Source organism: Artibeus jamaicensis, unplaced genomic scaffold (genome assembly GCF_021234435.1).
Source record: "Artibeus jamaicensis isolate MK-2021 breed Jamaican fruit bat unplaced genomic scaffold, CSHL_Jam_final contig_233, whole genome shotgun sequence".
Taxonomy (NCBI): Eukaryota; Metazoa; Chordata; class Mammalia; order Chiroptera; family Phyllostomidae; genus Artibeus; species Artibeus jamaicensis.
This window is the reverse complement of record NW_026521486.1, coordinates 21,136,758-21,161,151: the sequence shown is the minus strand read 5'-3', so window position 1 is coordinate 21,161,151 and position 24,394 is coordinate 21,136,758. Positions and strand designations below refer to the sequence as shown.

General features: G+C 51.8%; 1 protein-coding gene across 1 annotated transcript in view; it reads right to left on the bottom strand.

The window, feature by feature from the left end:
* Positions 1-2,839: 2,839 nt before the first annotated feature.
* CD9 (CD9 molecule) overlaps positions 2,840-24,394 on the bottom strand; it is a 31,580-nt gene continuing 10,025 nt past the window's right edge. The window contains exons 2-8 of the mRNA XM_037160687.2: positions 13,931-14,033; positions 7,743-7,840; positions 7,018-7,092; positions 5,362-5,460; positions 5,132-5,221; positions 4,470-4,553; positions 2,840-3,346 (exon numbers count right to left, since the gene is read on the bottom strand). Of these exons, the coding sequence (XP_037016582.2) occupies positions 3,281-3,346; positions 4,470-4,553; positions 5,132-5,221; positions 5,362-5,460; positions 7,018-7,092; positions 7,743-7,840; positions 13,931-14,033 (615 nt within the window). The 3' untranslated portion in view covers positions 2,840-3,280. The remainder of the gene's footprint in view (positions 3,347-4,469; positions 4,554-5,131; positions 5,222-5,361; positions 5,461-7,017; positions 7,093-7,742; positions 7,841-13,930; positions 14,034-24,394) is intronic.

Below are 24,394 nucleotides of genomic sequence, written 5' to 3'. Positions count from 1 at the left end.
CCCCCACCCCCTGGTTAGAATTCCCTGGTCCTTCCTTCACTCTCCTCTTGGAAGACTTGGTTTTAGGGTCCTCCCCAATAAAGCCTGTCCCCTTCAGGTTTCTCTGTAGTTGGCTACCTTCCTTTTTTTTTTTAATTCAGTCCTTACCTGAGGATATGTTTATTGATGAGAGAGAGAGACATTGAGAAATATTAATGTTAGAGAAAAACATCGATTGGTTGCCTCCTAAAGGTACTCTGACTGGGGATCTAACCCTCAAAGTTTTGGTACACGGAATGATGCTCCAACCAGCCGAGCCACGTGGCCAGGACTGGCCATCTTTCTTTTTAAGGAGTGGCTCCTGACTGAAGCATGACCCTGCCTTCGGACCCGACCACTGCATCTGTGACTCTGTTGTCCCTCTCCATCCGCACACCCACCTCTCTGGATGGAACCCAATGCAGCTTCATTTAAGTTTGTGGGAAGCTGTATTTCCACGTCTTATTTCAGATGAAATTGTTTCCCCACCCTGCATTTTATGAGTTCTTCTGATTAAAAGATGTTCCAGTTTGTTCCTGTTAAATTTCCTCTTATGATATTACTCTTGGGAGGCACCCTGTGTGAAACTGGAGAAAGAAAAATCCAGATCCAAGTTTGTATCCAGTATGATCTTGGGGCAAATATTTAACTTCTTTGAACCTCAAGTTCTCCAACTGTAAAATGCCAATGACACACAAATGGAAGTTGGCTTCCAGTCTGTTGGAGGAAGCTTTTGCGTTTTAACTAAAAGGGGTAGCCTTAGCAAGCGTTCCTCCTTTTCCCTTACTTCCTGCTGTGAATGTAGAGCTAGTTGGAGCTGCAGCAGCTACCTTGTGACTATGAGGGACGAGCCAAGAGAATCAGAGATGCCACCTTTGACAGTGCCTAGCTGCTAAGTCAACACCTGTAGTTGCCTCCAGACTCAATATGAGAGGAAAATCCTATTATGTAACCAGCCAAACATGTGCTTAACCTATTCAAACTATAAGGATCAGGGACTGTGGATTGCTTGATTTCACTTATACATGTGCAGACTGTATACTTGCGCCGCTCTGCTTCAGAGGACATGGAGATGGGCTCTTGTGAGGAGAGGGCCAGGAGTTTGGGGATTTTAAACCATTTTCACTTCTTGAAGGGCACTCGGTAAAGTAATAACATTTTACTATCCAGCTGTTTTTACTCAGATTTGTTTAACTGGGCTGCCTTTAACGTTGAACCAAGAGGCCAACGTACCCAGCTTTGTATTTCTCTTGGCAGAGTCTGTTGCCTTTTTGTGATCTAAAACTTCCTAGAGGCCCTTTGCTCCAAAAGCCCTTCAGGTCCTGAAGGCTGTGCACCATCTCGGTTTACCCTTAACCCCAGAGTGTCACCTGGACAGGTTTGCCAGGGGTCAGAGCAAGCTTGTTTCCCTGGATTGACAGCAGGGTGGACCAACTGGTTCCTTTCCAGATGTCTACTAGCTCTCAATGATCCCTCCTCTTCTCGCCCTGGGCCCAGTCTATAGGTCAGAGGGTGGCTGGCTCTTTACCACGCGCACCCCTTTCCTCTACCTGCCAGTTGACTGTACAGAGATGGACATTTGGCTGAAAATGGGTCAGATGTGTGAGAACTATATCGATTGGTTGCTTCTCACACACAGCCAACTGGGGACCTGGCCCACAATCCAGGTACGTGTCCTGGCTGGGAATCAAAACAGCCATCTTTCAGTTCGCAGACCGGCGCTCAATGCACTGAGTCACACCAGCCAGGGAAGCTGTCATTTTGTAGCTCACACTAATTGTTGCCTTTTTTGCTGGCTCACTTCAACTTCTCCAACTCCTGGCCAGTGTGTGTTTAGCTATACTGTTGTACACGGCCCAGGGTCTCTGGGGGGCCCATACCACCAACGTCAGAGGAACAAGGGCCCACACAGATTTGTGTGTCTTCTTGGGCTTGTGCTTCTGAGTTCCAGCTTGTTCTTGCCCTCCTCTAGCTCATATCCATATGCCCTTCCTATCTTCCTATCTGCTCTGTGAGCTTCAAGCTCCAGGGTCAGATGCAAAGACAGTCATCTTGCAGAGATTGCTTAGCCAGCCCCAGTGATTGTGTAAGGGCAAATCCTTGTAACAGCCCTGGCTGGTGTAGCTCAGTGGATTGAGTGCTGGCCTGTGAACCAAAGAGTCGCTGGTTTGATTCCTAGTCAGTCACGGCACACGCCTGGGTTGCAGGCCAGGTCCCCAGTAGGGGGCATGTGAGTGCAACCACACAGTGGTGTTTCTTTCTCTTTCTTCCCTCTTTTCCCCGTCTAAAAATAAATAAATAAAATCTATTAAAAAATCCTTGTAACAAATTTTCTTTTTCTTTGTATATAATACTTAATATTCTGCTTCTTGGATTAAACCCTGATGGGTATGTACTCATGTATCAACTAACAGATATTAATTGATAACAAATACTGAGCAGCTATTTGCACCAGACACTCGGTTCTAAGTGCTGGGGGCACAGCAGTGGGTAAAACAAAGTCCCTGCCATTGGGGAGCCCACATTTATTGTGGTATCCATCCCCAAGAAGCACCACACTGCTGCAAGAGTCCTGGGCACTGTGGTGAGCCCGCCAGTGGTTAATAGAAGTGGTTGCCTCTTAATAAATGTATGACCTTGGGTCAGAATCCCTTCATCTCTCCACACCTCGATTTCTTGATTAGTAAAGTAGGAAGACCAACCTTCCAACCTTCTCATAAAAATGCAATTAAAGCAAAGAGCAGTTGCAAGACATTTGAGAAATACAGTGCTCTAAAATACAAATAAAGGAAGCAAAAAACTCCCCCAAACCAGTCCAGAATACTGTCATAATCTTTTATTATGTATCAAATTGTCATCAACATAAGTTACAATCTGATTAAATTTGATAGACATTTTTTAAATCTATTCAAAAACAAAAAAATTCTCTTTATGTACAATATCTTTTGTCTAGAGTCTAGCAAATATAGTACCTTTCATTGCAGGATTTCTGCTTAACATAATAAGCAAAAACAACCAAAAATTATAAACCAAAGCAAACCAAATCCCTTAATCTCTCAACTATCCATACTGAACAAAGCGTTAAAAAGATAAACACAGAATAACTGTTTTTGTTGTTTAGAAATGCAGAATGAATACTAAAAGTTAGTGGCCAAAAAAGAAAACAATGAAACAAAAGTGAAAACAATACCAAAACCCCAGGAAAACAAACAGCCGACGCTCTTCAGGGGTAAACTGTCCTGCTCAGGAGTGCGAGCTGACTCTAGACCATCTCTCGGTTCTTGCGGATGTTACAGCACAGGATCATACTGAAGATCATGCCAAATATCTGGAAGACAGGAAGGGATGGGAGGAACGGTAGCTTTGTGGAAGGAAAGGCATGAGTCATTTAGGCCAAGACAAAGAGCCAGGAATATGGTGAGGACCAGGAGGCTACATGAGTTAAATGTAAAGACAAGAGAGTCGTAGGCTGGATAATGGGAAGGATCACTGACTAGTGGGGATTCTAGGAGTCTCCAGCCACTTGCTAATGCAAGCTACATAGCAACTTCCCTGGAGAACTTTCAAGGTGAGGCCAACTCAGAGCTAAACTGAATGCTTAAATTCCAAATATTCCAACTTTCGCTTCCGTCTTTGTGTATGTGTATGTGTTATATTCTATTTGAAAAGGTATTGTTATTCCTTTTACTGAAAGCTACTCCAAGCTTTTCTTAGATGCAGGTGAGAGGTACAAATAACCACTAAGAAAGGAAGCAGTTTTCTCTTTTGGGGTGGTCTTGGGAGGGGCGGAGGAGGGCTGTGTCCCCTGCAGGGCTCCCATCATTCCCTCCTGGGGAAAGAGGAGGAGGTCTCAGGGAAGCTTGTGACCCTTGATGGTTTCTGGGAGCTGATTGCTCAAGAGCAGATTATTTGATGCTTTCAGTCTTCCTTTTGGCGGTCCACCCCTGGATGCCTATTAGGTGAAATAATTCACATCCATGTAGCTTTTATCGAACTATACTTTCTTGAGGAAAAGAACAGGTGCATGATGGAAACACGTTTTGGAGATTGCCCCAGCGTAGCTGGTAGGTCTGGGGTGCTCTAGACCCTCACATGGGCCTACATCTGTGCATGGTCTGTGCACGGTCCGTGCACTAGCAGCACTGGCGTCCCCTTAAACTTACCCCTGAACCTCACTGGCTGAGAGAATGGATTCTGGAGACACACTGAGTTCAAATCCCAAATGCTTTCCTCATGAGCTCAGCGACTTTGATCAACTTACTCAACTTCTCCATTGCTCCATCCCCTAGTCTCTAAAATGGGAATGCTAAGAGTTCCCACCTCATAGGTACGTGAGGATTCAATCAGTTGATAAATGTGTAGCACTTCACCCAGAGCCTGCCCAGAGCATGCACTTAAGCAACGTAAGCTACTGAGCGGACCCCCCCACCCCCGACATCCAGGACACTTACCATCACCACAGCGATCCCGATACCCACCGCGCCGATGATGTGGAATTTGTTGTGGAAGACCTCTTTGATGGCCTCAGGGCAGGACTTAGGGGGGCAAACCAAGACCCTGGTTACACACACTCCCTGCTCTGGGCACACCCCCTCCCTCCCATGGCACCGTTTCACTCAGGTCGTTGGTGGTTCCAGAGAAAGGGTGGGGGACAGAGTGTTCAGGTGCCTTGGTTGGTGGATGGGAAGAAGAACCAAGAGATATAAAAAGGTGGGTCCCTTATGTTCGGGGAAGAAACCATGGAAGAGGGGTAAGTCCCTGCTTTGGGTCTATTTCTTATCTGGGGTAACACCCTATAATTAAGATTAGGTTTAGAATTAGCCCTAGCTTCCAACCCTGCGCCGTTTCTGGGTCTAAAAAGCAAGAGGCTGAGGGGCAGTAATGTGTAGTTCCCTTGGTCTGGCCTTGGTTTGGCTGTTCTTGAGGACACAGAGGCAGCAGGGCGGGGGAGAAATGAGACTGTCACCCTGGCAGCTTCCTGGTGGAGGAGGTATTTATGAAGCACTTGAATGCCTGTCCTCCCAGAACGAGGGGGCAGATTTCACTTCCACCCTTGTGGGATTTGCCCAGAACCTGTGGGCAGGGGCGTGAAAGTCTTGCTCTTCGAGTTTACCTTCGTGGTGAGGGCTGAGATTGCGTCCTTTTGGGGGCAGATGTCTGCGATGAATTGTTCCACGCCCCCTGCCACACCGCAGCAATTCAACTGCAGAGAGAGGGCAGGGATGAAGGTGAGAGGAACACAGAAAAAAACAACTGAGACAGAGGAACGCTGGTCGGGCACAGCACACCCCGCGGGTGCCCGCGTCCTGCAGACCGGCTGGGGCCCCGGCCGCGATGACATACCGCGTAGTGGATGGCTTTCAGCGTTTCCCGCTGGAGCTCGTCCTTGGATTTCAGCTTGTCGTAGGTGTCCACGTAAAACTTCTGGAGTTCCTTAATCACCTGTGAGGGACAGATACACGAGAGTAGCAGGGCAAATGAACAAATGTCACCTCTTCCGTCTCCCTCACGCTTAGCTCACAAATTCTTGTGCTGGGAAAATGTTTCTGAGCAGATTGCCCCTCTCTCGGCACCTCGGGGGCCCTCGCTCTCCCCCAACGTTCTCTAGGAACCCGCTACTGCCGGTTCCCTTCCCCTGCGCCTGTGGCTGGTCCCTTCAGCCCCACTCGGCGTCTTCCTCTTTCTGAGAACAAACGAATCTCCTCAATCTACATCCTGATCCTAATCCTTCTCTGATCTGGCTCGTTCCTCAGGCTTCCATCTTCTTTTGCCTTCACTCAGAGACTGCGCTACTTTTGGCAAATTACCCACGGCCCCCTGTATATCACTCTCTGCATATTTAGGGTGGAGATTATATTCCTCTCTACCTGAGAGATTATTGTGAAAATTCCAGTGGCACATTGCATGTGCTTAACACGGTGTCTGCTACAGAGTAAGTGTGGAGTATTAGCTATTACAATGTAACATAGAAGCGATGTCACCATCCTGTACCTGGCGCCTCCCAAGGTAACGGACGCCTGTGTCTTGGCTCTCCCGCCCCCGCGACATCACTAAACTGACCAACTCGGGCACTTCTCCTTCAGTATCGTTCTCAGTTATTCCTTCCTATTTCTACAACTGCAGCCTCTACCACCAGAACCATTAAATCGTTCAGAGAATAAAACAAAACAGGTTTCCTGCATCTAGTAGCTCTCTTCTTTCCTCCCACCTGCTAACCGTGACAATACAGCCCTTCCTAAAACACTGTTCTGATGTGGCCCATTCTGGCCCGTAACTCTCTGGTCTCCTCCCCTCAGGGCCTAAGCTCAGCTGTGCTCAGACCCTTGCGTTGCCGGGAAGTACCCTGTCTGCCACCGACTTTCCTCCTGAAGTCTTTTCTCTCATTCAAGGGTTAGGCCAATGGCCTCTTCTCCATGAAGCCAAAGACCCCCACCTTCCACACCCCACCCCTTCACGTCCCATGGGACTTTTGGATATAAGTGACTTCTATGACCATGTCTTTCTGCCACACAAGGTGGCAAAGGTCCTTACAGTGAAGACAACAGTTCACGCACCTCCAGATCGCATAGTACCTGGCTCATATTTATAGATTAGGTGAAGGAGCACGGGCGTCCCGCCCAGAAAGCCACGTTTTCCTCATCTTTCCAGAAGATCTGGGAAGGGCTGCTGAGGTGTGAGACGCGCACAGACACGGAGACCCAGGGGCTAGTTCCTGAGCATGTATCACGGGCCAGCACCGTTCAGGGAACTGGAAGCAGTGGTTGGCCCAAAGCAGTGGCTGGCACAGCACGTGCCCAGAGTAGTATAAACGCTCACACTCCCTGCCCTGCAGAAGCTCACGTTCTGAGGGGCCAGTGGGAGTGTGGGGAGATAAGAGGCATGATGAAAGCTGACCAAAGAGGCCAGCGGGACACCCTTCTGCCCTTATTGTCCCACAGCTGCAAACTCCCAAACCCGTATCACTGCAGGTCCCAAGAGATCTGACAGGGAAGAACCTACCTCATCTTTGTGCGAATATCCCCAGATGGCCGCAGCTATTTCCAGTGCAAATATCACCAAGAGGAAGCCAAAGAACTGGAAGGCAATAAGAGGGCGGGGTGAGGAACAGTCCTAGCCAACCAGAAACAGCAGAGAGCGTTCTGGAGAACAAGGAGGAATGACGATGACTCTCTGAGGGCTGGGTGTCTGGGGACACAAATGAAGACACTCCCAGAACTGCAAAAGTTAAGCCCAGGTGAGGAGCGGAGCTGGAGTAGGGAACGAACTGGGCACGGCTGAGCCAGAACTGGTATTTCTAAGGAGCTAATTAGGAGTCAGTCAGCGATAAAATGCTGTTGCTCACTCACAAAAACCACAGATTTGAAGAAATAAAAAGTGAATACACTCTGGAGTCTGAGGAAAATTGCAACAAATTTTTGAAACAAGAGAAAGCAAATGTACCTGTGGATTCAGGGGGGAAAAGCCAATGAACCAAGTCCTGGCATTTGGTTGCCTTGGGGAGGTGGTAAGATACAGAATCCAGAGAGGAAGAGGAGGAAGGCTTCACCACAGAGGAAGAGGACAAGTCCACTGTGCGGCTAGGAGGCTGGGGTAGGCCTGGCATGGAGGCTCCCTGGTGGGACCGAGGACAGCTCATGCCCCTGGGGTGTCCCGTTCACACCACCATGTGTCCTGTGGAACTTTGGGGGCTGGGGGCCCTGGAGTGGGGAACACAGGATACTCACCAGTCCCAGCATGCACTGGGACTCTTGCACAGCCCCACAGCAGCCCAGGAAACCCACCAGCATCATGAGGGCGCCGGCTCCAATCAGAATATAAACTCCTGAGGGGAGAGAATGGAGGACAGAGGACGAGACATGAAGGCATCAGTGTGGCGGACCAGCTATTTCCTGTGATTCCTTTGTCCCTCTACCCCTATCGTCCCAATCTCCGGGAAGAAGAGCCTCGTTAAAAGGCAGCCCCTCCCACCATGCCTGTCAGGTCTCCTTCCCACCAGTCTCTCTTCTAGGACCCCCCACTCCCCAACAAGCCCTTACTCCTACCTCACCCTCAGCCTCCCTGGAAGGTGCCTATTACCCCTTCACTGGGACAAAGAATATCCTCGGAGCCGCTAGATCCTCCTCAGGACACACACTGGTCTAGTCTGTCAGCCGTTTCCAGCTTGAAGAACCCACCCACGCTAACTGAGAGAGACCCTCCTGCTGCCTCTGCCTGATAGGAGAAGCTGTCAGAGCAAGCCTGCAGCAGCAAGGGGCTGCGCACACCCAGGCGGCCAGCTCCCCATTAGGGACGGGTGCCTCCGCCCGGCTGTGGGGGGCAGCGAGGCACACACAGTAGCACGGAGGACACATGCTAGCGAAGGGAGAGTAGCTTGCTCTAGTGCGAAGACAGGCCTGGCATCAGGGGACCCCTGGTGTGGTTCTAACTCTGCTACTGATTTCTGTGCGATTTGGGGTAAGACACTTTCCCTCTCTTGGGCTCAAATTCTTTATCAGTAAAATGAGAGGCTGGTTGCTAGAAAATTTCAAAAGGCCCCCCCACTTATAGCAGCACACTAAAGAGATCTTACGGTTGCAATTTGGTTACTGTAGGTGTGAAACGGATCAATCCTTTTGTTCTGGAGGGTGGGGGGTGGGCAGCGAGTGACACCGTTTCTAAGCCCTCAATTGTAGTGACCGCTGGCTAGGGTGCGGTAGGAAAGGCAGTGACTTCTACAGTTTCTGACCGTGCCCCACATAATGCGCATTCCTGGGACGGGACAAGTGGAGCATACTAGCCCCAGTCACCCTTAGGGAGTGCCCAGAGGGGCCTCTTTGGCAGTTACACTCTGGAAAAGCCCCAGTTGTTCTGCAGGGCCCACCCCCTTACCTGGCTCCCCCAACACGCAGGCTGTATGGAAAAACTGGTGGAGAAGCCCTGAAGCCCCGAGGCCTGGGTCTGAAAGCCAGCACTGTGACCCTGGGAAGGCCGCTTAATTTGTGTGCGCAACGCTTTTCTGTCTGCAGAACGGGGGTGGCAGTGATGTCCACCAGGGGGTTGTTGTGAGGGTTAAGCGGTACGTAATCAAAATGTGCACAAAACCAATGTGCGCTGCTGTTAACCTTAATACAAAGCGTGGGGGACAATTATTGCTAATCGCCGTGATGACTTTTTATACACTTGCTGACCCCTCCCTGCTAATTGGTACCAGGGCAACTTTCTTGAAGTAGGGGCTGAAAGCGAGAGGTTCTATGATGTTTCTAACACAATACACAACAGGATGCAGCAGTGAGAACCCTGAGCAGGTGTCAGTGACTTCACTGTCCCACATCTGTCCCCCCAGTACGGGGCTGAGGCTTTGCAGGCAACAAACCCTGCAGTCTGCCTGCAGCTGAAGCTCACGGGCAGCATCGAGCCGAAGGCACACAAGGGAGCATTTGTGTCTCTTCCCTTTCCCACCCACATCTGTCGTGATGTCAAGTCACGTGGTTTACTGGCAAACCCCCATGCCGTGTGAATATGGGTATTGTTCCCGTGCATGCCTGGCCCAGACTGGGCAAGTGGACAAATGCAGCTTGTCCTCAAGTCAAGTCCCATCCTCCCAGGCAGTCCAGTGCTGTGGGGCCACAGGCAGGACTCGAGAGGCCGGGCAGCTTTGCGCCTGAGCCCTGCGGGAGGAGGGCTCTGGCACGGGGATGCCAGCGTGCCCAGGCCGGGACACGGCCCCAGCTTCTCCCCACCTCGGAGCAAGACAACGAAAGATGAGTCACTCTTCCAGCGCCTCGGCAGGGGCTGAATAAACAGGAGGTTTTAAGAGATCAAAAGGATTTACAAGCATGTGAAATCTGTTGAGTGGGAATGAACAGAGACATGTTTTCTCTGAGTCCAGATCCCAGGTGGTAAGCCCAGAGATGCTGGCAGAAGTCAGGGCGCTGGGTGAGCAGCATTTGGGAGCAGTCACAGGAAAAGGTATTTCCCGGGCAGAGCCAGCGAGAGAGAGAGAGAGAGAGAGAGAGAGAGAGAGAGAGAGAGAGAGAGAGAGAAAGTCCTCCTAATGGGCCTCGGTTAATATGAAATATTCATTCTCAGGCTGAGCTGAAGAAGACTTGAGGACAAGGGGTTTTGCTGGTTTTAAATCTTGCTTAAGCAGCTGCAGATCTGGGGTATCTCAGTGTCCCCTCTCCAGTTCCCTGGCAGCTGTTTATGGGGATTTTCGCAGCAGCTATAGGGTGGTGGCTCCTCTGCAAACAGCTCCCTGGAAACCATGGGACCACCGCAGGGTATGGGCTGTTTCTTAACAGGGCCGCCCAGGAATTCCCCCTGCACAGCTCCTCCTAGCTTCCACCCCAGGTGCATCAGCCAGGGCCGGTCATCTGACAAAGCCTCCCCTTTATAAAACAAGTGAATGCGAGCTTTCTGTCTGACTCATGGAAAAAGTTATTTGTCATGGAGTCTTCTCTAGGATTACTGTGTTAGTAAGCAAACCCCTTTGCTTAAGGGCTGTTTATTCTGCTTTTCTTCAGGCTGACATTATAGCTAGTTTTTAAAAAAGCCCTTGGTGTAGCAGTGGCAGGTGTCCTTTACATCAGAAATGGGGCACGTTTCTTACCTGCTTATCAGGGCTCTGGGCTTTGGCTGGTCAGAGAACGCATCGGCCTCTGTCACCGCCTCAACCCCACCTTGCGAAAAGCGCTCACCACACCTATTTGTGTGGAGAACAGAACCCAGTAGAGCTTCTGGCCTCCACTTGCTTAGAACGGTTTATTATCTCCAATGAACACAACCAGGGTTCCCAGGAACCCTAACTCTGCTCCCCAAGGATCTCGAGGTCCTTCACCACCCCACCGATGGCTGTTCTCATTAATGAGCACCACTGTGAACCCCTCTGCCAGGCACAGAGTTCTCAGCCTCAGAGAGGTGTGAGTGTATGTACCCTGCCAGTTTCAGGATGGGGAAGACGAAGCACAGGACAAGCGGCCCCAGGCCACAAGCTGGAAATGGGCAAGTCAGCTGACTGTGGGCAATGCTGCGTGTCCTGGAAACTGTCAGGCACCCTGTCATAAAAGGGGGTTGACTGGTCCCCGGGAGCGTGGAAGCCTGCGGCCTCTGGTTGCCCTCTTTCGGTGGCTATGTTCTGGGATTCTGGGAGGACACCAAGGAGTTAAGAAGGGCTGCTGGCCTGAGACCAAGAAAATGCAGTTCCCTAACCTGCGGCAGCCTGGGATTGCGAGGACTGCTGACAGGCTGACTCTCCCGGGGCCTGCCTGCAGAGAAGGCCTATATAAGGCCGTCAGCTCTTCTGGATTCTCTGTGGACTGTTTTGAATGTTGGGAAGTTTCTTTTCCACTCGCTTCTCTGGTTATGCATTCTTTCTCTGCTTTGGAAGCTGTGGGCCTGCTGGGCTCCTTCAGGCTTCCCGACAGGCCAGCTGTGTGGCGAGGCTGGCCTGTGGGTGGCCCTGCAGATGGTTGGGGCCCCGTGCAAGGGGTGGTTACTCCTCAGTGCTGGGAACAGCGGCTGGGGTGGGGCCGGCAGCCTACTGGAAGGGGACAATGGGTCAACACCAAGGTTGGTGTCACAGTCCGAGTGGGAAGGGGACAGAGTGTATGAAGACTCCTCTGCCCTTTGCCCACAGATGACAATCATTCAGCTTCCCAAAGCACTCGGTGAGGGGCAGGGGGCCCAGCCAGACCCAAGTGGCTGCCCAGCAGACTGATGGCCGAGTGCTACTCACATCACCCTCCGTTCCCTGGGCTTCTGCAAACTGAGCTCTTTCTCCGGGGGTCCAGCTGCAAAGGGTCCATTTCCTCTGTTAGAGCTTAAGGAGGCGCTGCCATTGGCCCACAACTAGGGATTGCTGTGTCTCTTTGGGATTGTGCGTCCAAATCCCTAACCTAGTTGCTTAAGGCGGGACCACTGCCATGGGTGGGGCAGGGGGGAGGTCGGGAGAGCCTGCAATGACCTAGGGTAGCAGAACCTCTGTGAGGTTCCCAGCGGCAGGGCCTGGCTCCCCAAACAGCATGCTCACCTCTCCTACCCCTCTACCTGGCTTTCCCACCTGTCACCTGCTGGCCCGGGCCACCAATACTTGGGGTTTCTCCCCTGAAACTACAATTTGGGCAAAGTCAAAGACCAAAAGAGCCCCGCCCTGCCCTGACTCCTGGGGAACACCCAGTCAGTGTAGCTATTTTCTATTCCTGCATAGGGGAGACCCACCCACAATCTAGCACAGGTCATACAAGAGTCAACTTCCACAGGACTGGGTTCAAATCCCAGTGCTGCCTTTTGATGGGTATGCGCTTAGACAGGCTGTCTCCCTTTCTAGGCCTTAGTGTCTTCAATGAGATGGCAATCATTCCATGTACCTTAGAGAGTTACCGGGATCCCATTATAGAACACAGTGTGTGAGACAGTGAATGACACCCAGAGAGGGGCTCTGGGGACAGCAATGGAGCCAGGCCCCCTGCAGAGAACAATGGGAGATGCCCAGGGGCTCTCCCACGGGTGACCTGCCTGCGAGGGGCACCCCGGCTTCCACATTCTTCCAGCACATCTGCTCTCCCTGCCTTCCCCAAAGAGGATTCCCTGCTCCCTGCTGTGCGGACAGGAGAGGACAGGGTGAGGACGGCTCATGTTCTCCCCTCGGCGCCCGCCCCGCCCTCCTGCCCCCGCTGCTCCAGTCCCTCCGGCTGGGCAGGGCGGCATTCCGGGGCACCACAGACTCACAGAAAGCAAGCTGTTGCCGACACAAGTCAGGGCGCTATGGCGACCCACTCCCTAAAAACCCTGCGCGCCGTTTAAAACAAAAACGCATTGTGTTTTTCTTTCCCTCGCTTTTTTTTTTCTCACAATAGGGAGGCACACCCTAAAAAAACCCCAACTGACGACAACAAAAATAATAAAAGCAGGGCAGAAGTCCACAAGTCCGGGTGCCATGTAATCAAGTGGGCCGGGCCTGTCTGGAGGCGGAGGGGGCTGTGCGCGGGCAGCCACGGCGGTCTTCCTGAAGGCCGGGGCGATAAGTCCCTCAGACTGTTTTCTACATCTTTTCTCAAAAATAACTTCTTGGGTGGGCGGGAAGGAAATGACCAAACTTCAACTTTGAGCCTGATGACATGACAGCACCAGCCTAAAAATAGGGGGCTGCTTTTGTTTCTCGCAAATGAAATGTTTCCCGTCCCCACACCAGGAAGAAAGGAGAGCCATAGGCTCAGTGCGCTGTCCCCAAAACTGACCGGCCGTCGGCGCGGGGCAGGCCTCGGGGCTGCCACCGGTCCCGCAGAGGTGTTTATGTGGGGACGCAGCAGCGAGAAGTGACAGAATGCCGTGGAAACAGTGCTGCGGTGAAGCCTGTGCGTGCAGAGCAACCTGCTGCCCAAGTCTGTTCTTGCTCACTCTGGGAATCTTTTCCCTGGGGCACAAGCGCTCGGCAGTTACACCGGCACCAGGCCCAGGGGGCCGGAGGGCTGGCGTCTCTGCTGGTCTCCCTTACTGACTTCACTGTCACTATCCAGGGGAAAGGTCTTTGGGGTCTCAGAGCCCCTATCTAAACACCCCTCCTTGTCTTCGCACTGTGGATTCCCCAGGACAAAGTTTTTTGAACTCAGGAGATGAGTGAGCCTGAGAAGACGTGAAATGAAGAGGGGATCAGGGATGACGAGAACGGAGGCGCTGACGCCCTCAACAGTGGCAGCGACTTTGGTGGCCAACTTCACATCATAGAAAAGCCCAAAGGCCAGGCTTAGTCAGCATGAAAAAAGAAACCACATCAGACAAGTGCAAATTCATGGGCACAACTACACAAAGGCAAGGCTTGGGAGGGACATGACTGGCCAGTGTGGCCAGAGCAAACAAACGTCTTTCCCAAGCCCACACCCCTGGGTCAACATGGCGTCTCCACAGTCGGAGGAAGTACCAAGCTTCCCATGCTCACCTGTGTAGAAGCTGGAATGAGAATTTTCTTGCTCGAAGATGCTCTTGGTCTGAGAGTCGAATCGGAGCCATAGTCCAATGGCAAGGACTGCAATCCCAGTAAGCTGCAAGGAATATAGGATGTTGGCATTAATCCTGGCTGCCAGGGAGGGCACAGTCCCCAAGAGCTGCAGGTGAGTCTACACTCAGGCTCTGTCCCTCACCCATGTATCTGTAGTAGCAGCAGCCAGTGTGGGGATGGGAGTGGGGGATCCATCCATTTACTAAAAATATCAGTAAGCTGGGAATAAATAATCGTGCACCAGCAGCACAGCAGCAGAATGGGTTACTTTATGGACAAAGGAATATTATACAGCAGTGAAAAATGAATGGACTGTAGCAATGTGCAATACTATGAGTGCATCTCAAAATGTTAAACAAATTGAAAGATGTTAAAAAGAACCACAAGAACACATTCAACATGATTCCATAGAGTTAAATATTATTGTACTATTTAGGGGTGTATACAGATGAAAAAAGAAGTGATTATTATAAAGTCAAGTGGTGGTGACCTGTGGTGGGAGGGAGGGACTTCTCACAAGGGAGGAGCATGTTGTGGGGCCAGGGTCTGGGGCACTGGCAATATCCTAGCTTCTGACTTGGGTGGCAGGGACATAGATACTCACTGCATAGTTATTCTTTAAACTGTTCACGTTTCATGCACTACTATGTGTATATACCGCACAGTAAAAAAAGTCACTCAAAGGGCATGTCCATGCACCAATGAGGGCACCTGCGATTCCTCGCCAGACCTCAGAGTCCCCCTAGGCTGTTCACATTGGGTCCTTTCCCTTTCCACGCAGGGTGGCCTTACAAGCCGACCTGCCCCATTCCAGGTTTTAGGTGCCTGCTTCCTCACGAGTGATCCTTATAAGCATCAGACAAGAAACCTCCAAGTAATCTTCCAACCCTATGAAAATCCCATTTCATAGGTGGGCAAGTTGAGATACTGGAGCATAAAGGGCAGACTTTCCCCAAAAAGAGCCAAACTGAGGTGCCAAATCCTGGCCTGGCTCTGTGGAGCTAGATGCCTGCGGAGGTGGCCTCCTGCCAAGCCCTCCTCCCACCCCCAGGGCCAGCTGAGCTCCCTCTCTCACTCTCGTACCAGGGCTTGCTGGGGAGTGAGTCAGGCTGCAGTGTAGTGGCCAGCTGGACGCATGAGGGGGCGGGCTCTGGGCCAACGCCCAGGCACCAGGTTTCGCTGGCCCACTCTTTGCAACAGAGACGTTCTACGTCAGCGCCCTGCTCTTCAGGAAGCTTGGTTCTCTGCTGGAGGAGCTGGGGTAGCCCGGTGGTGTGGACAGGCCTCTCTTTCCAAGCTTCTTTGCTCTCCTCCTTTTCCCCATGACTGCACAGTGGATTTGGATGTGTTGGGTAGAGAGGAAAAATGGCAACAGTGGAAAGGGCGACCCGAGACCTCCGCCTGTGTCGTCCAAACCTCGCCTACACACGCAGAAGTGAACACTGCCCTGGTGTGTTTCCCCATTGAGGGGCTGGAATTCCTGGCTCAGAGTTCTCCTGCTTTGGTTTTCCCATCTGTAAACCAGGAATAGTGAGATGTGGCCCACCCTTGCTTAATTAGGGGTGGCTAAAAATAAGATTGTATATTGCAAGTATTAGAAGTGATGGTGAGAATAACTGCACTCCTACCCCCTTGGAGAGTCAGTCGGCACCTTCCCAAACTAAGATGCCGTCCTTATCTTAAGGTCAGCATCACCGAACACCAGTAAGAATGACACAATACGACATGCCCCGTGGTTGGACAGTGCAGAAAAGAAAAACTCACGATGCTGGCCGTGAAGGCGCAGGAATCTTAGAGTTCCAACAAACCAGAGAGCTTTGGGTTCAAGCAAATGTGGAGGGTCTCCGGGCCCGAGGCAATGACAGCGGACATGGCTCCGTGGGGATTACAAGCCCCCCATTCCCAACTGGACACTCTGGTTTAGGCTGGGTTCTCCTGACTCAGGAGCACCACCATTAGAGCAGGGACACGGTGGGGCCCACCTGGGACATCCCCATATGCTGGGTACTGGATGAGCAAACACTAAGTACCAAGTGGGTTCTTTTTTTTTTTTTTTAATCCTCATTGGAGGACATCTTTTCATTGCTTTTAGAGACAGGGGAAGGGAGAGAGATTGACACACACACACACACACACACACACACACACAACTACTGATGTGAAACAAACATTAGTTGTTGCCTTCTCGTACTCATCCTGACTGGGGATCAACCTACAACCTGGGCATGGGCCCTGACTGGGGATCGAACCTGTGACTTTTGATCTACAGGATGATGCTCCAACCAACTGCGCCACACCAGCTGGGGCCTAATGGGTACTGACTCCATGGTGGGCAGACCCTGGCCTAGGTGATGCTTCCCCTTTCCCCTGACCCCAACACATGGAGGCCCAATCGGACCCCTGGAAAATGGAGGACGGGCTGCTGGCCTCCTTGTGGGCTCCAAAGCACCAACCCGAGAACCCTGCAGGCTGGCGCTTCCCAGACCCTGGGAGGCAGTTCTAACCTTGGTGAGCACTTGGCCCAGGCCTTCTCCCCAGCCCTCCCTCTCGTCCTCCTCTTGTCACTGTTGCTGAGGGCACCTGGGACCTGAGAGAGGCAGTGTTCCTTCTTGTCCTTTCTGCTCTAGGCTGGTGCTTATCAAAGAATTATCTGCAGGGCATTTTGCTCTCCCAGTTGATAAAGTTACTCACCCACCCCACCCCTTCCTCTGCCAGGAAAGCCCTAAACCAGTCATCAGGAAAAGAATAAAAACAGCCCCATCCAACAGGACTAAAGATGGTGGAAAGGCTGCAGTGTGCCCAGAAGCTTCTCATGGGCAGGAGCTGGGTCTCCTTGGGAGTGATGCCCTCCCTGCTTGGAAGGTGACAGGGCTCTTTCGTAAACAGTAAACCTCCAACGAGAAGGCCCCTCCCACTTTCATAACGTTAAGGATGCTGAGCCAATCTGCAGAAGTCCAGTCATATATCTGGTCTACATGGAAAGGTGGCAAGAAGGACATTTTCCGGGGCACTGGAACCAGAAAGGGAAAGACTTCAGTTCTCACCCTGGACAGGACCAAGGCCAGACACAGGAACTGGAGTCCTGCACGTCTGCACCCGTCCTGAACCTCACATTACGCCGCTTGGCTGTCAAAGCCAGAACACTTTGCAGAATTGGGGAAGGAAAAGCAGCTGGCGCCAAACAAATGGAAAAATGTGGTAACAGATCTCAGTCTCATCTGTGAAACTTCACTCGAAGAGTAGAGAAAGGGTGGTCAGAGGCAGGACTGGGAGGGGTTGCTTCACCAAAATCACAGAGGAATGAGCCCTGAGAATGTTTTTGATTGGATTACTGAGTTGATTGGCCTGAGGAGATGCTGTGTAAGCCATTAACTGCCTCATTTTCTGTAATGCTATTAAAGAAATTGCTTCAGTTGGTTGGGTCATCACGGTCGGGAGCATCACGGGGCCACAAAATGGGTATAATTGGCACCACCGATAATGGCTTCCCCGGTTGTACGGGCAGCACTATCTAAGGAGTTCAGAGAACTTCCTCGGAGAACTACTTTTTGGTGTGGCACAGAGAGGCTCCCCAGCCCCCCACCTGCTCTTGCCCCCGGCTACCGGTACGTGAACAGTAGAAGAAACCAAATGGGAAGGGACCGGCAAGAACCAAAGAGAACTCTGACCTTCAAAAGAGGGGTATATCTAGTCAATGACTAAGGGACTCCATAAAATAAGAAAACTGGGTCTGGGGAGCCTAGAAGTTGACGGTTTCCTCTCAGGTTAATAACTGCCATGTGGCAGGAACGTCGGCCATACGGTCGCCATGGCTCCTGTCTCACCGTTGCCCACCATCGTTGGAGCTGCTGGTTTGAGGCGGATGCTCAGTTAGACAATTCCCTGCTCACAGAACCCTGGAAAGGGGACAGAGACCTGTCCGAGGCCACCAACTGGTCTGGACAGATGGAAGTCAAACGTCCGGTGTCTCTACCCCCAGAGCCAGGCCCTGTCCTGCCTGGTTACCTCTCATTTCCAGTTGCAGCCAAAGGGAAACCTGCTGGTTTTGTTGAGAAAAACTTCTTTGCCTTTGGGCCAGAAACAGTCTCCTCCACAGCACAGGGAGAAAAAGGTCGTTTTCTCCCCCATTGTTTTATTGGAAATGTCTTCATTTCTTCAAAGAATTCATTTACTTCTCAGAAGATGGGCCATGAGAACGGCACAACAGAAACCAAACCGAGGATGTCCTACAACATATTGACCGGAACTTCTCAACATGGTCAAGGTCATGAAAAACAAGGAGAGACAGAAACTGGCATAGACCAGAGGAGAAGAGGGAGACACGCCAACTGTCACAGTGTCGTGGAGGTGGGACGACTGGAAAAACCGGTGGAGCCGAGGAAGTCTAGTTAACAGCTGGTTTCTTGGCTGTGACAACTGCGCCATGGCGACGGAGGACGGTAACAACAGGGGGCACTGCTGGGGATGTAAGGGAGCCCTGTACTATCTTTGCAATAAAAAAAAATGTAGAGGGAGGAGAAGGGAAGGAGAAAGCGAGGGAGAGAAACATTGACGTGAGAAACATCGATCAGCTCCCTTCCACAGGCACCCCAACTGGGGACCAAACCTGCAACCCAGGCACGTGCCCTGTCCGGGAATTGAACCAGTGACCTTTTGGTATATGGGACGAGGCCCCACCAACTAGCCACACCAGCCAGGGCTTCTGCAACTTTTCTGCACATCTAAAACTTTTCTAAAACTAAAAGTATATGGAACACGAGGAAAGCCCTGGCTGGTGTGGCTCAGTGGATTGTGTGCCGGCCTGCGAACCAAAGACGGGGCCTCTCTTTCATGGCTTCCTGTCTCTTTCCAGAACCGGCTCCGTCAGCCCCCCTCTCTCCTGCCTCTGAGCTCCGCCACTGTTTCATCCTTTGCCAACACACACGGGCAGGTCCGTGTGTCCTAAAACAAACGGAAAACAGAACCCCTCTTCCTCCAACTTCACTCTGAAAGGCTGCGACAACGCCGTCTTCACGTTTTCTGATCCCTCAGCGCATGGCACCATTCACCCCTGCGTCCTCCTCGCCTACCCCACGGGTGGGGTCGCTCAGGGTCTCCTCCTCCTCCTGGAACGCAGCCCTGGCCACCGGGGCCGTTGTTTCCCCACCAAGACCTCCCCAGTCTCCGCCCAGGGCAGTGCGGTCCTACGGGCTCCACACCTGTTCCCTCCAGCATCCTCCCGCCCTCCCTTCCCCCCACGTGTGTGCCAGTCTCGTGTCTCTAACCAGAGCTACGCTCCTCGAGGGCAGGGCCACTCCTTACTCATTGCTCTCCTGCCCCATCCATACTTTGGATAAAACAGTCATTAGTAAATAATTATTACGCAAATAAATGATTGCTTCAATACAAGAGAATCTCTGAAACCCACCCGAATTTCCTCTCCTGGTCCTCCCCCCTTGGACAAGCCTCTTTTCCCACCTGGCTTTTCATCCAGATCCACCTTCTGATATCGCACAAGAAAAGTCAGCCCACAGAAAATACTGAGAAAAACCCGCGGGGTTATGTAGTGAGTGTCCCAATGACATAGAGGGACAAGTCCAGTACAGACTTTTGAACATAAGAGTCTACGAGTTCATGAACCGTTGTCCTCAGCCCCCCACGGGGGTTCAGGTAAACACTCAGATTTCTGATGAGCAGACAACACAGGTAACCCTGTCACCTGGGGCTTATGTCAACTTCAGGGGACAAGAAACGCGGCACTACTTCCCTAAGCTTAGGCCCACGGCAAACAGTTTCCTGCTCTCCTCTCTCACCACCATAAACACAGCGCACTAACAGCACCCACGCACAGCTCAGGATTTCGGTGAGTCACATGGCAGTCTCGCTATAGCAACAGGCCCAGGAACCTTACACTTAAACAGACACCTGGAGTTAAAGGAAACGGCCCCGGCTCCAAAGGAGGATTGAAAACGAATCAAAGAGTGATGCCGCGTAGGGCACCTGGCTGCTCTGGACCGTGGGCCAAGTTTGCAGAACTGGTTCCAGTTAGAACCTGAGGAGCTGTTTAGGAGAGGCGGCCCTATTGGGGGAAAGATGAGGAGGCCGTTTCTGTGTGCCGGGGGAGGGTACCCCATCCCTCAGGCGGGAAGCACCACGTCTGTCTGTGGGACAAGTCCCACTCCAGTGAAAATTCCTTTCACAGCAAATAAACTGGGTGGTCTTGGTGAGACACCCCCCACCCCGTCCCTGAGGTCCCTTTTTTCTTCTGTAATATGACCTGACCGGTCACATTTTTTTTAAGGACAAAATACTCATTCTTGCTTTCTCTTCCGGCTATCCCAGAAAGTGGAGAGCGGATCATTGTCCACAGTGGTTTCTCTCTGAGGCTGACCTCAGCCTTGTGGTCACATCTGTCCCTGGAGGTGGGCAGTGGTGACAGAATAGGCTTAGGGAAGGTTTAGGGAGCCCTTTCTTTTTTAACGTCCCATTGTCCTCCTAGAACACAATGGCTATCTGGTTACTTTGGTGAGACTGGGGTCAAAGAGGTGGCACAAAAGTCTTCAGTAAGGGGCAGGTGGCATCACAGAAAGAACGGTGAGCAGGAAGCAGGAGGCCTTGTCTCTGTTACCTGTCACCTGCATGCCTGTGTCACCCGGGGCCTGGTTTGCACAGGGCCAATGTGGGAATCCCCCGGAGGGAATTCAAAACACGCACCGTCTCTGCCCCACCCTGGGGGAGTCTGCACGCCCAGGCAATTCCTTGCGTAACCCCACCAAGGAGGGCTGGACTAGCTGAAGGGTGTGGACTCCAGTCTAATTCTGGCCCTACCACCTAGGAGCTGTACGGCACTACACACTTTCTTTGGCTTCTTTGAACCTCAGTGTTCTCATTTGTTTAAAAAAAAATTGTCTGATACCTGTCCTGCCTTTGACCTAGGCAGAAGGTGAATGCTAAATGGGGCGATGCATATACATCACTCCCAAAATGCTGACGTGCTACAGCCAGACACATTCTGTAGGGAAAAGAGTAGCAACAACAACAGCGACAATGACCCTTGAGAAAGACACGAGACGACAGTGGGCGATTCATGGCACTTGGCGGACGCCGGCTGCGTGTCCTCCTGTGATCTGAGGGGGTGGCCGGGCAGGAGCGAGGCGAGTGAGGACACTGGGGTTCTATTTTCTGGTTTCTGTGAGCCTCAGTGAGTGCCGTGTGTGTGTTGGGGGAGGTGGCCACATTTACCTTCTTCACACCCGTACTCTGCCTCTGGAGCTCCGCTAGGACCAGATGGGAACAGCCACAGAGAAGTGGGGAAGGGAGGTTAAAGGGAGACTGTTGCCCAAGACTGGACGCCTCTGTCCGTCCCTGCATCTCAGGCTGCCTTCTGTGGGAGTGTCAACGCTGCCGAAAGGGGTCATTAAAGGAGCCGACCACAGAGGGGCAGGGCATTTTACTTCTCTGTTTCCTCCCGCCCTCTGGTAAGAAGGCTGATACGCATCAGCCTGGCTTTTGTTTTGTTTTGCTTTTTAATGTGCTGGACTTTGCAGACCTCTTGACATGGTTGCCCACTGTGCCTAGGAAATCAGCAGGAGACTGAACCCCGAGGATGCAGTTTCCCCCACCAGCCTTTTCTGGGGCCCGAAAGACCAGTCATCGTGCTTTAGGGAAGCCTCAGAAGTGGAGATAAGGGCCTCTGTGTTCACACAGGCTTCAACAGTTAAAAACAAGTCAGGCCACCCAGACCTGTGGGCTCCGGGCCTCACCCGTCCCCATGGCAACCCTGGCTCACCACTGAATGCCAAGCCTCGGATGGGCTGATTCACGGTCAGGAGGCTGGTCCTGGCACTGCCAGCAAGAACAAACAGGCGCCCGAGCCCCACTGCCTCTCCTAATCCTGTCCTGTAGTGGTTTCCTCCCCCAGCTCTCAGTGAAGGCCGGCGCCATTGTCTTCGGAAGGGCAAAGCTGCTTGGGCAGGAACGGGGGTCTCGGAGCCCCCTTATCCATTCCCACTGCGGTAAAACCACCACCAAAACCAAATGTCACTCTGCTCAGCAGCAAAAACCAACATGGTTTGCTTTCATTAAAGATTTCAGTAAACTGTTAGTTCACAGCAAAATGTAAGGAAATCAACCAGGGATATCACTGACTTCAGTGCTATCTATTAGAGATGAGCTGAAAAGCCCAGGAATCACAGTTCTGGAGAGCAAGGCCCCCAGTGAGCGTGAGCGTCCTGGGGGCCACTTTGCTCCTCTAGGCAACCTCTGCTCTTGGGGCTTCTACTGAGCTCCCCATCTGGGGGCAGTGTCCAAATCTACAGAAGCTGGTATCCTCAAAGGCCACTGGGAAACTTTTTTCTAGGCCAGTGCTTGTCCTGTGCGGTCTCCAGACCAGCTGCTGCAGCAGCACCTGGGAACTCAGTCAGTGAGAAAGGTGACTGGGGTGGGGCTCGGCCATCTGTGTTTTAACAAGTGCCCCAGAAGATTCTGGTGCTTTGACAACCACTGCTCTAGGGCTTCGTATAAATGCTGAACCCATAGGGCAGACGTGGCAAATCTCTCGCTGGGGGTTCTGCAGCCAGAGGCCAGTTTCCTAAATGCCAGCAGGGAAGGGATACAGCCATGGTGAGCCTGTGCGTGTGCGTGAGCTTTCTCTGGGCTCAAGGTTCCTCTGTGTGTGTCGGGGAGAAGACCACAGGCTCCACCCAGCAGGGAGCAGAATCTCACAGTTTCACTTCACACTGTGGAAGCTGGAGAGCGAGGCTCAAATGCCCCCTCCACCACTGACCCCCACTGACCCCCCCTCCACCGGCTGCACCTGGGGACTCAGCCTAAGGACCCTCTTGACCTGCTGCACAGAGAGTATTGAGGGGAGGACACAGGACAGCTAAGCAGGGAGGAAACAAGACAGACACTGGAGGGACAACGCCACCTTGAACCCACTGAGCTGGGAAGTCATAGTAAATTGTTCAAGTTAAAACCTGCATCTGGCTTTCAAAAGCACATTCCCTGCACAAGTTCAGCCCTGCGAATGCTCCTCCCCAAGAGCTAAAATGCCTCCTGCTGCGTCTGAAGCAGGATACCCTTAGGAAAACTTCACCCTGGTTTCTGCCCCTGTGTTCTCCTTAGGCCAGGCTATGTATGCAAGTAGATTCTTCCTCAAACCATCCTAAATTTAAGAAAATAAGTAAATAAAAAAATAAGTAAGTAAATTTTAAAGAATACATGCAGAGGCCGCTGATCAATGATGTTGAAGGTTATTTAGCTTTGCTGTGAACCTGACTCCTGGCAGCCTTTTTGCCCATTAGCAAGCCCCTCCAGAAGCTGGGGAAAGGAAAATAAGCAACATAATAATAGTAGCAATTCTTATCTCTGCGTGTCCCACATTGTAGGAGGTGATTTCTGTCTATTATCTCATTTAATCCTCTCGTCCCTCTTATTTTGTAGATGAAACAGGCTCTGAGAGGTTGAGCAACAACAATTCGCTGGAAACGGCCCAGGCAGCAGGAGGCGCAGCCCAGGGTGGGCGGTGGCCCGTGCAGCAGGGCCCTCTTCCCGGCACTGAGCCGCGAGCTGTGCTGCCTGGTGAAGGGGAAGAATGGGAAAGCCAAAGAACTGTTCTTGAGAAAAGAAGTGTGGTCTGGACATGTCGAATTTGGCAACATGCTGACCTAAAGCTTAATCTGCCTGCTGCAACTAGGTGGCTCAGATTCAGGGCCCCAGCCCCAGCCGAGGGGAAGGCCAAGTGGCAAGGAGGACACTGACCATGAGCTCCTTGAGGTTTCTCTCTCTTCCTCTTTTGACTCCTGGAGAGGTGGTGGTCTCAAGCCCACAGTCATTGGGTCCCAGGGTCAGGGCACCCCTAAGGGCTAGCTCTCCCTTCCTTTCTTTTCTTCCCATGGTGTCCACACAAGCAATAGTGACTTTGGCTCTGCCTTCCTCTGGGGTGTGCTTCATGGTGTCAAGAAAGTTCTAGATAAAAAGGATCCATCTCTTTCCCCCTTAAAAAAATATTTTATTTATTTATTTTAGAGAGGGGAAGAGAGGGAGGAAGAGAGGGAAAGAAACATTGATGTGTGGTTGTCTCTTGCACACCCCCTACTGGGGACCTGGCTGGCAATTCAGGCATGTGCCCTGACTAGGAATTGAACTGGCAACCCTTTGGGTTTGCAGACTGTCACCCAATTCACTCAGCCACACCAGCCAGTGATCTATCACCTTTCAAAAACACAAGTGAGTTGGAGGAGAGGTGCTAAGGCCACCCACCCTTCTGGGTTTGGAAGCAGAATAGATTTCTTCTTGTGATTCCTGTTGTTAAATTCCCAGTTAGACTCCAAAAAGAAGCCTCTACCCGCTGGGCAGCCTTATAGGGCCATTTTCAGCAAAGTGCAAAACCAGTCCCTCTGCTCGCCCACCTTTCCCAGACCG